This window comes from Pelobates fuscus, chromosome 13 (assembly GCF_036172605.1).
Source record: "Pelobates fuscus isolate aPelFus1 chromosome 13, aPelFus1.pri, whole genome shotgun sequence".
Lineage (NCBI taxonomy): Eukaryota > Metazoa > Chordata > Amphibia > Anura > Pelobatidae > Pelobates > Pelobates fuscus.
Genome location: NC_086329.1, coordinates 112,079,174 through 112,093,421, shown reverse-complemented (window position 1 = coordinate 112,093,421; position 14,248 = coordinate 112,079,174). Strand labels below are relative to the sequence as shown.

The following is a 14,248-nucleotide window of genomic DNA, read 5'->3' as shown; positions in this document are numbered from 1 at the left end:
AAGCCAAAGTTTGCAATCTGACAACCCCACAGGCAAGCTAGTAAAGCAAACAATAGGGAACATATAGAGATACAGCCAAAACAGGTATGGGAGAACGACAGTTGCAGAACCCAGTAAAACAATCGGCGTCCATCCACAGGCCATGAAAGACGGGCAAGAGAAACCCAGGCGACCACAAGTAGACCGAAAAACTAGAAGGTGGGAGGGTGTCAGGGGTCAGGGAACAGGTTCCCAGAGCTAAAGCCGTCACAAAACATAGCTGAGATTGCAAAGTTGAGGATGGAAAACGTGTATGACTATGTGTAAAATCCCTATGATGTAACCAAATGTTCCTGCACAAATATCCCCTTTTCTTTCTGTACCCTGGTGAGCAGCCGCCGCAAACTAAATATGACAAACAAGACAATAAAAATATATGTCAATTTGAAAAAAAAATGTCAAGTTGTTTGAAAATGTCGATTTTGATAAATTAATTTCTTAATGGCTTCTTTGACATCTCGGTTTCTAAAGGTATAAATGAAAGGATTAAGCAGTGGAGTGAGGACAGTGTACAAAAGGGCAAGATATTTGTCATACTGGTTACCTTTTGCATTAATATAAACAATGAGAGCAGTTCCAAAGAACATAAGAGCTACAATGAGATGGGAAGAGCACGTTGAAAAGGCCTTCTTCTGTCCTTCGAAACCCTTAATTTTTAAAACAGTGTTTATGATATGAATATAAAAAGACATTATGGTGCTAAATGGGAAAATTATATTTAACACAGCAGCAGCCATTGTCAAAACTTTGCTGATTAAAGAACTGGAACAAGCCAAATTCTGCAATGGGGGCAAGTCACAGAAGAAATGATTCATCTCATTGGGTCCACAGAACTCTAAAGTAACTGTAGCAACCATGAGAACACAAGATATGGAAAAACTAATGACCCACGGGAGAACTGAAAGCTGAATACAAAGTGTTCTTGTCATCATTGTTGGATAGCGTAAAGGGTTATTTATGGCCAAATCTCTGTCATAGGCCATAATTATTAGTAAATAGCATTCTGCTACTCCAAAAGAATCAAAAGCATGCAACTGTGTAAAACATCCAACAAAAGATATCCTGTTATCTGCTGCAATCAAGTTAGCTAGCATTTTTGGGACTGTAACTGTAATAAACCCAATGTCTAAAACAGCAAATGTACTTATAAATAAATACATAGGAGAATGAAGTAAAGGGTCCAACATAACCAGAGAAATTATAGTCATGTTCCCGAGGACACAGAGGGTATAAGCTAAAAGAACAACTATAAAAAGCAAGAGCTGGTATTGGTAGAGCTCAGGAAAACCCAAAAGAATGAATTCAGTGACTCTCGTCTTGTTTCCTATCACCATGTTATGTGAAGAATGTTGGTTCTACGACGATTCCTGTAAGAGCAAAACAGTTATTAAATGATGGCAAGTAGATTGCAATCGAGTTTTGATTAATAAAGCTGCATTACAGCACTTTTCTATTTATAGCTGTGTCCTGAGCTGTAGATACCATTATTTCCCCACTCATTTTATTAACTCTTCCCACCTCAGATGTCAGGATGAAAAGGCTCTAGTAGGACCTCACCATACCTTCCTAAAGCGTAAATACCTCAACAGCTAATTTGAGAACTGATGTGCAACTAAATAATTAAATCAGAAAAAAGTGTTACTAATTCATCTTTCATAGATCATGTTTAAATATGAAAGACCTTTTATAGACACTCCAAGCACCATAACCATTACAGTACGGTAGTTTTACTGTTGAGACATTATTGTTATGCACATAAGGTGCACTTGTTATGGCAGTTGGAATGTCTGCCATTCTAAAAATGCTAAATGCATTAATGTGCACATTATCACAATCTGGGTACATTTCTCGAATACATTATTCTTTCAGAGTGTCAGAAGACGCTTCACAGATTTTCACTTGTGAAAGCCTGCTCTCTTAGCTCATCATTGCGCTATGATGTCATTTCATTGCTTGAGGCCTTCTGCATTTTAATGACCATTCATTTAATTACTTTCAGTCCACTGGATTGGGAGAGGAGTGTCTAAAATGCATCCAAACTACAATATTTAAAATGTAACGGAACATCTTATGATTGAGGTGATATTCACTGCATTGCACGTAAGACTTTATTTCTTACATCACCTGCTGGTTAATGTTTAAGATAGATAGGTTCATTTTAGAAGCCATCTGACAAACGTATTAGATATTTTCAAAGGCTTCTGTCTGACATTGTGGCATCATTATCATGTAATAGTCACTTTGTTCCATTGATTTTATAGAAGATTCAAACTATTGGAAATCCCTATTCCTCGAATAAGGTTCCACCTGCTCTTTATACTTGTATCTGCAGGGTTTCCCTGAATACAATGATTAGTTGTAGTATTATTACTATTTACTTCTGTATTGTGTGTTACATGGCACATTTTTCGTGCCTTGATGGCTGCATTATGTAAACCTCCTGGGTCTCATTTTATACATGGATGGATGCATTTTATATATTGCATTATCACATAAGGCACTTGCTAAAACAAAGGAATAATGTAAAAATAATACAAATAAATGAAACAGAACTTAAAATGTACCCCTGTCTAGTAACGGGAAGGGTTAGAGAATATAGTAGAAGTAAAGACAGTAGTAATAGTGTAATGCTATCTCAACTGATGTTTTAAGTTGTATAAAAAAAATAACCTGAACAATCACTACAGTGTAAGATAATATGATAAAGTGAAAGCAAACATATTAAATAAAAATTACTTTAAAAAAAATATTGGCAAAAAAATAACTAAAATATATTCAAGAGGAAAAAGAAACATATTGGTTCAATGACTAAATATCAAATCATAGTACGTTGGTACAGTTAATAAATGTTTTGTTATTATAAAGGATTAAAGTCCTATGCTACTAGGAAGACTGTAAATGCTATTTTCAGCTGTAAGCCATAGATTACTCATAGCATTGTCATAGTTTAATGTCAATTGGGCCTGACAAAAAAAAAATACATTTCCTCATAGCTTGGCTTTTACACAATTTGTCAAGACATAGTGTATTTTGTTTTCTGTTTTACCTGTTTTATTTTCAGACTGTGTTCTTAAAATGGTTTTACACGTCTAACGATAGGACCCTTATTGTCCAGGGGAACAAGTGGTAACAGCAAATGTTCTCACCCATCAGGGGTGAAAAGAATAATTTGTAGATGTTAGAGTAGATGCATTAATTGCACAAGGCTCAACGACGATTAAATTGTTCCAACACAACATTTTTGCCCATTCCGATCAGGACTTACTGACAGGACAGGGAATTGAGATATCTCCTATCTGATCAGATGTCTCAATGAAAAAATATGCCCTTACGAAAAATAGTCACTTTCTTTTGCCTGAATGAAGTAAAGCACATACGAGATGTGCTACATGTTTTATTCTTTTCCTTGGAAGCGACTAACGCAACTGTGTTAAAGCAATGAAGTGATGACCTGGCCATGAGTCCTTGTGACATGTGGGATGAATGACATCTAATAGAGGTGTGATGAATAATATTTGAATACAGGTGCGACGAATGACATTTTAATGCAGGTGCGATGAATGACATTTGAATGGGAGGTATGATGAATAATATTTTAATGACAGGTGCGATGAATGACATTTTAATGAGAGGTATGATGAATAATATTTTAATGACAGGTGCGATGAATGACATTTTAATACAGGTGTGATAAATGACATTTTGTAATGGCAAGTGTGATGAATGACATTTAATACAGGTGTGATGAATGATATTTTAATGACAGGTGTGATGAATTACATTTTGTAATGACAAGTGTGATGAATGACATTCTAATGACAGGTGTGATGAATGATATTTTAATGATCAGTCTGATGAATGACATTTTATATGGGTGTGATGAATGACATTTTGTGATGACACGTGTAATGAATGACATTCTAATGACAGGTGTAATGAATGACATTCTAATGACAGGTGTAATGAATGACATTCTAATGACAGGTGTGATGAATGACATTCTAATGACAGGTGTGATTAATGACATTCTAATGACAGGTGTGATGAATGACATTTTAATACCCTTCTGCAGACTAGGTATAGTCATTAGAGAAAAAATGCTGACAGTAATGAAAAGAATGAGACAAACACTCCCTTCACATGTTTTAGTATATCAGTAGCCACAAGAAACACCTCTAGCTGTCCTAGAACTATGTCATGCTTTGTCTGCAGGTGGAAGACTCACTGTTGCCAATTCCTGCTTTAGAATAAATTTGTTAACTCAAACATCCTTCATTACAACGATACAAGTAATCATTTAAGATGAAAATAAACAAAATGCAAAACTTAGAAATATGTTTTAAAAATTGCACAGAAAGTGGAAAAAACTGTGTCATCTTGTGAATTAAAAATACAGACATCTCATTTACTGCTAATAATAAATATCATATATAATTTCACAAGTTAAATAAACACAAACATGATACAAACGTGTATGTTTCTTTACTTACGTGAGATATAATGATAAAATGTTTGTTTGTTTTTTTTATTCTAAAATCGATTATTTGTAAAAATAAATGATGTTAATATTCACCTATCGGTCAATGTATAGAATTCTCTTCTTTTGAGAAACAAAGAAATGTATCTCTACTCAACGGGATATTCCTTATAAGAATCACAGTTAAACCTATATACCTTGAGGTAGTAGTGAGATCCAGTGAGGGTCGGAAGACTTCTCACACTGGGGAATATTTGTCCTTAAGTACTTTATACTGAATGCGGCATGATTTGGGAATTGTATGGAAAAGACAACTAACAAGCTCCATAGTGAATACATGTCTAACACTGGCAATATTTCAACTAATAGTAACCAAATGTGATGGACAGGAAAGGCTAAACATATCTTTCCAGCAACAAGTAATAGTGCGGACTGCTCACTCTGCTGTAGACGATGTGTATTATCCATGTACTGATGTAGATATGAGTTGCTTATCGATATTCCCGTGTCCGTGTTATCAGCACATAGGCCATTCATATAGTTGTACAGAGAACATGCAGGCCACCAGTCAGCAGATGGACCTTATTACATTTCTTTACTAGAAATATCCCCTGCATTATCCAATAACAGCAGTCACCAAATACATATAAGCCAAGATTAATATTAGTTTATGGTCACGTTTGAAAGTGAATCTGTTTCCTTCCAACTGTTTACATTAGTTGCTGGTCATTTAGGCACAGTTTCTGCAAAGAGTTATTTGTATATTAATTACATGTTTCCATCACAATGACCATATCGAATGGTAATAAAAGAGAATTTGGGGCACACCCAGAAGTCATGCAGACAAGCTTTGTCGATATTCGCAAAATATGGAATAAGGGAACAGCACATACACAAAAATGTTTTTTAAATCTCACAAGGCTTCTTGAAATCACCACTCTTAGTAAATCTGGAATTTGTTACAACATATAGTCATAATGTGTTAAGCCCACCACTGCATCAACATACCGCAGCTTTGGTGGGTCCTACACTATTTTTAACATGGGAGATAAACATGTTAACTGCAACACTTACTGCTTAAACGGCTTCCAGAGACTCTCCTCAAATTTATACCTAAAATGGTCCCCTTGAGTGGAGGTGTGGGGAGCTCACACGAGAAGGAGCCTAATTCCTAATATGTGCAGGAAGAAAATGGAATTGGGTGGCACACCCAGCAATGTAAGGATTTCATGACTACACAAAAGTAGTTGGACCATCCGTAATTGTAATGGGAATTACCCTGTCATATAGTATGCACACAATTAACTAACATGTGCTATGTGCTAGAGGAGCATGTGACTTGCAAGATCAGGCAGCATTACTGGACATGTAAAGCTCCATTCTATATTCCGTAGAAGCTGAATATTTAGGGAACTGGTTGGCACTATTTTAAACAATTAAAAAATATAAAAGATTTTGTTTAGAGGATCAGCACTTAATGGTAGAAATGGCTAGGTCATGGTCTGATCTCCATGGTTTGGGTTTGTTGGTCCAGCACATCCCACAAATGATCAATCTGACTAAGATCTGAGGACGTTTAAGACCAATGCAACATCTCAAGCTCTTGTCTCAAGCCTTTCTTAAAAAAATGTTTGCAGTGTGGCAGATTGTATAATTCTATTGAAAGGGGCCACTGCCATCAGGGAACAAGATTGCCATGTGGTCTATAACAATCTCTAGGTAGGTGGTACATGTCAAAGTAACATCCAGATGAATGCCAGGATACAAGGTTTCCAAGCAGAGCATTGACAGAACATAGCACTGACTATGCCAGTCTGCCTTCTTCCCATAGTGCATCTTACTGCCAAAGAAAACTTGATTGAAAAGACCAAGGACCCTTTTTCTTTTGCTCCATGGTCCTGCTCTGAATCTCACATCACTATTGAAGGAGCTTTTGGCAGTGGGCAGGGGCCATCATGAGCACTATGACAGGTATGTGACTGTGCAGCCCTATACTCAGCAAACTATGAGGCACTGTGACACCTTTCTATCATGGCCAGCATTAAGTTTTCAGCCATTTGAGCTACAGTAGCTCTTCAGTGTGATTGAACCTTATGAGTTAGTAAGAAAATAAAAATTAATGATAACTTGTGGGTGATTTATTTCATATATCAAAGTGTCATCAATATGTTAAACTATTTCTTAATTTGTAATATAAAAGATATACATTTGTGACAAACTCCCCTTTTCAAGTGAGTTTGCTACGGGTTCTTGGAGGGACTACTTGCCAGCCTTTTACCCTGTGACTATGGCCCCTGCAATAGAAAAGGCTAATATACATGCTCTGTTCGTGCAATTGGGACTATATGGTTCGTTTACCGAACAACCACACAAACAGAGACAACCCTGGAGCTCGTTAAAACCTATTAACAACTTGGAACGTTTCTCACCGCAGTGTTCTAATTGTTCATCTGGATGGCTGCGATTCCTATGAACAACCACGAGGTGGTGGCCATCTTGTTTGCATGAACGCAGGCAGCGGTGTTTGGGCATGATTCTCGTGGAACTGAAATTGGATACAGAAACTCCTGAACACCGCTGAACTTCCATCATCTGCAGCGTTCGTTTCTATTAAGCTTAGAAGGGCACTGTTCGGTGAGATCATTCATCTAGATCAGGGGTTCTCAACCCAGTCCTCAAGGACCACCTACCAGTCCAGAATTTAGGGATTACCTGGGTGTGTCTAAGGTGATTAGAAAAAGAATGAAAAAAACATGTTAGACACACCCAGGTAATCCCTAAATCCTGGACTGGTAGGGGTCATTGAGGACTGGGTTGAGAACCCCTGGCCTAGATGAAGGGAACAAGCTCCAGGGTAACACTATTGACTCCGTTCGGTAGTTTGTTCATTTGCAAACTACCGAACTAAACCGTCCTCAAGCCCTGATTTTCTGGAACTGTTTTGGGCATGAAACCATGCGTGCGGTCGGTCAAAAAGGGTTCCAGGAATGTCCTGAACCCCTGCTCTGATCTGGGTGATTTTTGGATATGTTGTTCGCCCAGATCAGGGCTATCAGGGGATGTGACATGTTTCATGGGGATATGTTGTAGTTTTGGGTACTTATTGGACTTTATATGTGTTTTTTATGTCTAGGGCAGGGCTGTCCAACATGGGCCCCCCAGATGTTGCTGACCTACAACTCCCATGATTCCCTGGCTATCTTTTTAATTGAAAGAAACATGGGAGTTGTAGTTCAGCAACATCTGGGGGGGGGGGGGGGGGGCGCAGGTTGGACAGCCCTGGTCTATGGATAATTAAGTTATTGTATTATCTACCTTATGTGTATCACAGGCAGAGGGGAGGGATTGTATACTGTATGTGGGAGTGTCGTTCATTGTTACATTGTTTTGATTGGCTTGTATACTTTGTGTCCTGTGCCCAACAAGGTCCACTTGAGAGTCAACCTTGTTGGGAAACTTGCATAAAAGGCAGTGTGCCTCCATTAAATGGCTATTCCAGCTTACACTCCAAAACTGTGTGTCGTTCTGTTATTGGAAGGAAGGAAGATTTACTCCTGTGTCTGCTGTTCCAGTTTGCAGGTGATTTAACAGGGAAAGTCCTTGTAAGGACTAGAGCTAATTCCCCATTCTGCTCCAGGAAGGAGTGGTTCCAGGGCCTTAGTCAAGCCACGGCGACTGTGGGCAAAAGTGCTGTGGTTTGTAACTATGTAACTAAAACAAAGATACGTACAATAAAATAAATAAACTTTGCACCCAATAAAATAGATTAAACTTTGCAATAAAAATATAGTGCTTGTAGCTGTCACACAAGTGTATTCAAACAAAGGAAAGGGAATAGGATAGTGTAATTCAGTGTTTAACCAATGAATAATATCCGGTGTAGAAGCAGATTTCATGCTTAGCTCTGGGGTGTTCAGTGTAGCCAGTTTGGACTCCCTGCACAGGGACTGTGTGTAGACCTTGATCACAGTTTATATGCATGACAAACAGAACGTGTCAGTAGTGTTATACTTTAGAAATCATGCAATAAAAAAAAAGGATACTTACAAATTCCCAGTAATTTGTCCACACATCTACTACATATGTCAATATTATCCCAGCAGGATAATATTTATTGGAAACTACAAATTAATAAAATAAATATAATAGCAGACTATAAAAACAAATAGTATGTAAATCAATAACTCGTTTCACCTGGCACGGCTTTATCAAAGTGCTGTTGCTAATTTTTATTCTGAGAGGAGAAATATAAATGCAAATGTTAATATAAAGCAGAACATAGTAAGAGAAACCATTGAAAATAGTTATTATAATAACTAACATAATAAAAAAAAAAAAAAGGTAGCCTGGGAGGCAGTGTGGCGTTGAGAAGGGAGAATGCAGAACTGGATCCCGGAGAGGAAAAAAGTACTGGAAGCCATGAGAAGGTGATGGAGGAAGGACCGAACAGCCATTCATATAAAAACACTCAATGCATAAGGTGGCTGAGAGGCCGAGACTCCAATATAATTACGGCATCTCAGAATACAACGGACTAGGAAGGGAGCTCTGCTGGAATACTTACTGCTAGCAGCAGGTCCAACAAGCCCTTGGGTGCCGTGAGTAATACAAAGGGAATGTGAAGACAAAATGTCTGCAGAAACAGCCAAAATAGATTACAACTGAAGAAAAGGACTCAATTAAAAATATAAAATTAGCTACATGCTGAAAGAGATGTATATAACAAAAAGGAGACAGGCAAGGGGAAGATAAAAACTCTAACTCTAAATATAAACAAGATATTATATATATATAAAAGACGAGAGTGATCGTAAACTCATGAGGGGAAAGTATTGAGAAATTAAAATTCAGAGAAAAACAAGAGATATTTCAGGCCTGCTGAAACAGATTGAAAAACTAGAAACTGGCAACTTTAACCCCTTAAGGATGGCGGGCGTGCTATGCCGTCCTTGGATACCCGGCTCTAAACGCCGGGGAGCGGCAAAGAACGTCCCCGGCGTCCTATTCACTTACCCGGTCCTTGCGATGACCTCACGATCACATGGACGGCATAGCCGCCCACTGCAGTGCTAGCAGGGGGAGTGCCTGTAACAACAGGTACTCCCCAGCTGCATAAAAATGTTAAATAAAATATTTAAAAACAGTTTAAAATAAAATATATACTCAGATCATATGTATTTATTATATATATGATCTAAGTATATATATATATACACATACACATGCATACACATACACTAAGTGTATTTTAATATTAATATCTATATAATTATATATATATATGTATATATATATATATATATATATATATATATGTATATATATATATATATATATATATATATATATATCAAAATATGCTTAGATTGATATTGATTAAATATATATACATAATTATAATTATATATATATATTTATAATTATAATTATTTATAATATAAAATAAATAAATATGTAAAAACGTTAAAAAAATTATAAATAAATAATATATATATATATATATATATATATGTGTAATTTCATTCTAACAGTATTTTAAAATTAATATATATATATATATATATATATATATATTTATATATATGTGTATATATATATATATATATATATATATATTAAATATATATAGTTATCAAAATACACATAGAACAAAATAATATATATATATATATATATACAATATAATATATATACAAATCTACGTGTCCCGCACTCACATTTCCCGGTCTTGTTGTTGCCTTGGTGCAATCCCCGGCTTGAATATGTACGATATCTTGATGGAGAGCACTCAAAGGACTCAAAATGTTTTTCAAATAGTGCTTTTTATTTTAGCATCAAATATTTGGATACAGAGTGTCGACGTTTCAGTCCCACTGGACTTTTATCAAGACCTCAAGATACCCAAACCAGTACGAGAGATAAGAAATGCATTTAAGGAAATGTATGGTTAATTTGTATTTATTGGTTGACTGAATTAAATCTTTGATTGTTCACTTTTGCCCTCTTTAGTTACAGGCCTACCGTATCGTTGGTCCCGGCGCACCACAACCGACTTGCTCTTTATACTATCCTACGCTTATACTGGAACTTACTCCATATACGGCAATGTGCCCCTAACACAAGTATTAAGGCTGTTTGGCCTGTAATTGTGGGTGAGGCTTATGATTATACACTTACCTATTTAAGAAACACCCCTTACCTGGCTTCATAGAGTTCGAGGTCAGCGTTTGCATGACCCTCCCACCACTCCCCATTCTCAACACTTTTTCCTTTCTTTTCCTTTTTCCTTTTCTTTTCTTACTCCTTGGTGGGCCCTCTTTAGTTACAGGCCTACCATATCGTTGGTCCCAGCACACCACAACCGACTTGCTCCTTTATACTATCCTACGCTTATACCGGAACTTACTCCATATACAGCTATGTGCCCCTAACACAAATATATATATATAATACACAAGATCCAGCGCACTCACCTATCCACTAAACAGCAACTTCAATGTTGAAAGATTTTATATGTTTTTTTAAAAACACCTAATTTAGGCAAAAAATAATGGGGGTTTAGTTACATTATATGATCATACATTGCATAAGCCTGCCACAACGTCAATGTACCCCATCTTTGGCAGGTCCTACACTAACAGCTTAATGTCTGCTCTTATAAGATTAACCCACTTACTTGGGGAAAAAATTCCATCTGGGGCTCTCTGAAGTACAAGGCTAAATAGGGACCTGTGACAGGGAGGGGTGCAAAAAAAAGGAGTTGACTAGACTCCCAAATATATATATATATATATATATATACTATATATTTATGTAATAATTTTACATAATTAGGTCATTTTATTAATTACAATTTGCGGGACCTGCCTGACAACCCAGCTGAAAGTCCAGGGAATTGTATTTGCTGGCACTGTATTTAACCCTGTAACTTTCCAAGACACCATAAAACAATGAGACCATATGGTAGCCCAGGAATGAGAATTACCCCAATAATGGCATACCATTTGCAATAGTAGACAACCCAAGGTATTGCAAATGGGTTATGTCTAGTCCTTTTTAGTAGCCACTTAGTCACAAACACTGGCCAAAATTGGCATTCACATTAGTTTTTTGCATTTTTCAAACACAAACAAATATTAACACTAACTTTGGCCAGTGTGTGTGACCAAGTGGCTACTAAAAAACATACCCCATTTGCAATACTTTGGGTTGTCTACTATTGCAAATGGTATGCCATCATTGGGGTAATTCCCATTCCTGGGCTACCATATGGTCTCAAATGCAGCGTAACCAATAAAGGAAAAAACAAGACGTGTAAATAATTACAGCAGAGAAAGTCCCTGAACACCTAGACAAGCATTATAAACAAATATTTATTTCTCTCTTATAATTCATAGAAAATGCAAATGTCTCTGTTATTCCTTTATCCTTTGCAGGAAAAATGTGGGCACAAAGTTTTAGAGATTTTATATTTGTAAAAAGTCAAAAAGAACAAACATACAACATGAATGTAAAGTCTTGAACAATCTGGTAAAAGGATAGAAAACTATAAAAACACTGATTGCAATCATCTGCTGGCATTTTTGTAGCTGCAAATTCCCAAAGTACCAGAAGAATAAGAAATATTTTTTAAAAAGGAATCACACCATACACCTCAAGCTAAAATAAATTCTAATGATTCTAGCAGGTTCTTTAAGTCATTAAATTAAAGTTTATCCACTATAAATTTTACCATAGTCACCATTTAAAAAAATCTATTTTTTTAACAGACAAGAAATACATATTTATGAACTAAGATAGTAGATCAATTTTAATTTACAACATTATAAAAGATACACGTTAATAACTGGAAATAAAACAAATATTTTGAGATAATTTAAAAGGTTCTAAAATATGTTGAATAAACAGGTCACAATTTGGGATGAAAAATTAGTTTAGTCTATCAATAATTAACCTAGACTTCAAAAATCTGCAGTGTATGTACCAATTATTGAGAATATGAAAACGCATTGAAAGCTAAACCAGGAATCTTCTGAAAATGACCAAGAAAACAGCAAGCTATAAAAATATCTATTTTTAAACATGGATTTATTTATTTATTTATTTTTTAAATGGCTATACTGGCCAAAGATTTGCCATTGCTTTGTCGGGTCATTTCAATTCCTAATTTAATACATAACTCTGTTTTTAAACCTATTTAATGGAACACCATAGGGTCAGGAACACAATATTAGCCCCTTAAAAGGAATTACAACTTATCTTATTTCCAGCACCGCGCGGGTCTGCCAGTGCTAGCTCCGCCCCCTTGGTGACATCATCAAAATTTGCAATTTTTAGCCAATCAATGCATCTCTGTGAGGTATAATCAGCGTACTGATACAGAGCGTGGAGACGCTGAACGGCAGTGTGGCCTACTGTGTAGCACTGAGTTAGGTAGAACCTCCAGGGCCATCTGAGGAGTGGCCACTTGGAGGTATCTCTAGGGGCAATAGAAACACTGCCTTTTCTGCATGCCTGCATATAATGATTATACTAACCAGAACAACTAAACTAAGTCAGAGTTCTTCTGGTGACCATAGGGTCCCTTTAAAGCAATAATATCAAAGTACGCAGAGCATTACACTTGAATTGACCTTATTTATAACATGGTTATGGTTATATCGTTTTAGCACTATATATATTCACTGCAATGATTGAAACATTTTTTTCAGAGATTTCCTCACTTCCTTATTCCTTAAAGTATAACTGATAGGATTTAGGGTTGGTGTGATTACAGTAAACAGTACAGCTGCAACCTTGTCCTTTTCTATTGAATCATCTGAAGAAGGCCCAAGGTATGTACACATGGCCGTGCCATAGAATAAGCTGACAACAGTCAAATGGGAGGAACATGTCGAAAAAGCGTTGAGGCTTCTTTGTGAGGAATGTATCTTGAAAAGATGAATGATTATAAAAAGGTAAGATAAAAAAGTTAAGGAAAAAGTACAAGTACTTAAAAAACCACTTAGAGTTGCCACTGTGATTTGGTTAATGACTGTACGGGAGCATGCTAACTTAATGACTGGTTTAACATCGCAGAAGAAGTGTCTGACCTTGTTAAAATGACAAAATGGCAACATTGACGTCATAACTGAATGAATCAGAGCTGAAAAGAAACCAATAAACCATGATGTGAAAACCAGCTGGGTACAAAATGTCTTATTCATAATCATGTTGTACCGTAATGGGCTACAGATAGCAACATATCGGTCATAACCCATGGCAGCAAGTAAAACACCTTCAGCACATCCCAGGAAGTGGAAAAAGTGCATCTGAGCAATACAGCCCCAAACTGAGATTGTATTATCAAACAAGAACCCAACCAACATCTTTGGAACGGTGACTGAAGAAAACCATATATCCAGAAAGGAAAGATTAGCAAGTAAAAAATACATGGGGGCTTGAAGACAGCTGAACGCCGTGCTCAAAATTACGGACAAGGTATAATAGCAGGACTCCTGATGGAAGGAGGATTGTATTGTGATTTTTACCTAGCTGAGGAAGCCGACAGAACTTTTGGCGAAACGCGTCCTGGGGACTTCAATACCATCCCCATTATGCCCTTTCTTGAATATAATTCTTTTCAATTGTTTTTATAGTATAAGTGTTTTTATTTATTCTAAATTGGCCATTAGAATTTTAAATTCATAATACTTGAATAAATTTCGATTTTTTTATATTGGGCTATTGGTT

The 14,248-nt window shown here is 36.4% G+C and overlaps 2 protein-coding genes across 2 annotated transcripts; both read right to left on the bottom strand.

Moving 5' to 3' along the window:
* Positions 1 to 437: 437 nt before the first annotated feature.
* On the bottom strand, positions 438 to 1,393 carry LOC134582730 (olfactory receptor 6N1-like). Its single transcript, XM_063439372.1, has one exon. It carries the CDS (start codon positions 1,371 to 1,373, stop codon positions 438 to 440), a length of 936 nt encoding a protein of 311 aa, XP_063295442.1. The 5' UTR covers positions 1,374 to 1,393.
* Position 1,394: 1 nt separating this feature from the next.
* LOC134582729 (olfactory receptor 12D1-like) lies at positions 1,395 to 13,950 on the bottom strand. Its single transcript, XM_063439371.1, has 3 exons — positions 13,540 to 13,950; positions 13,240 to 13,419; positions 1,395 to 1,406 (listed from the first exon to the last, which is right to left on the bottom strand). The coding sequence occupies exons 1-3, from the start codon at positions 13,948 to 13,950 to the stop codon at positions 1,395 to 1,397; spliced, it is 603 nt and encodes a 200-aa protein (XP_063295441.1).
* Between the last annotated feature and the right edge of the window lie 298 nt (positions 13,951 to 14,248).

Excerpts from the sequence above, each read along its gene's own strand:
- LOC134582730 (XM_063439372.1), bottom strand. The coding sequence starts at position 1,373 with ATGGTGATAGGAAACAAGACGAGAGTCACTGAATTCATTCTTTTGGGT.
- LOC134582729 (XM_063439371.1), bottom strand. The coding sequence starts at position 13,950 with ATGTATTTTTTACTTGCTAATCTTTCCTTTCTGGATATATGGTTTTCT. Across the intron at positions 13,420-13,539 it reads CCCGTACAGTCATTAACCAA|GCTTTTTCGACATGTTCCTC; the intron begins ATCACAGTGGCA and ends AGAAGCCTCAAC.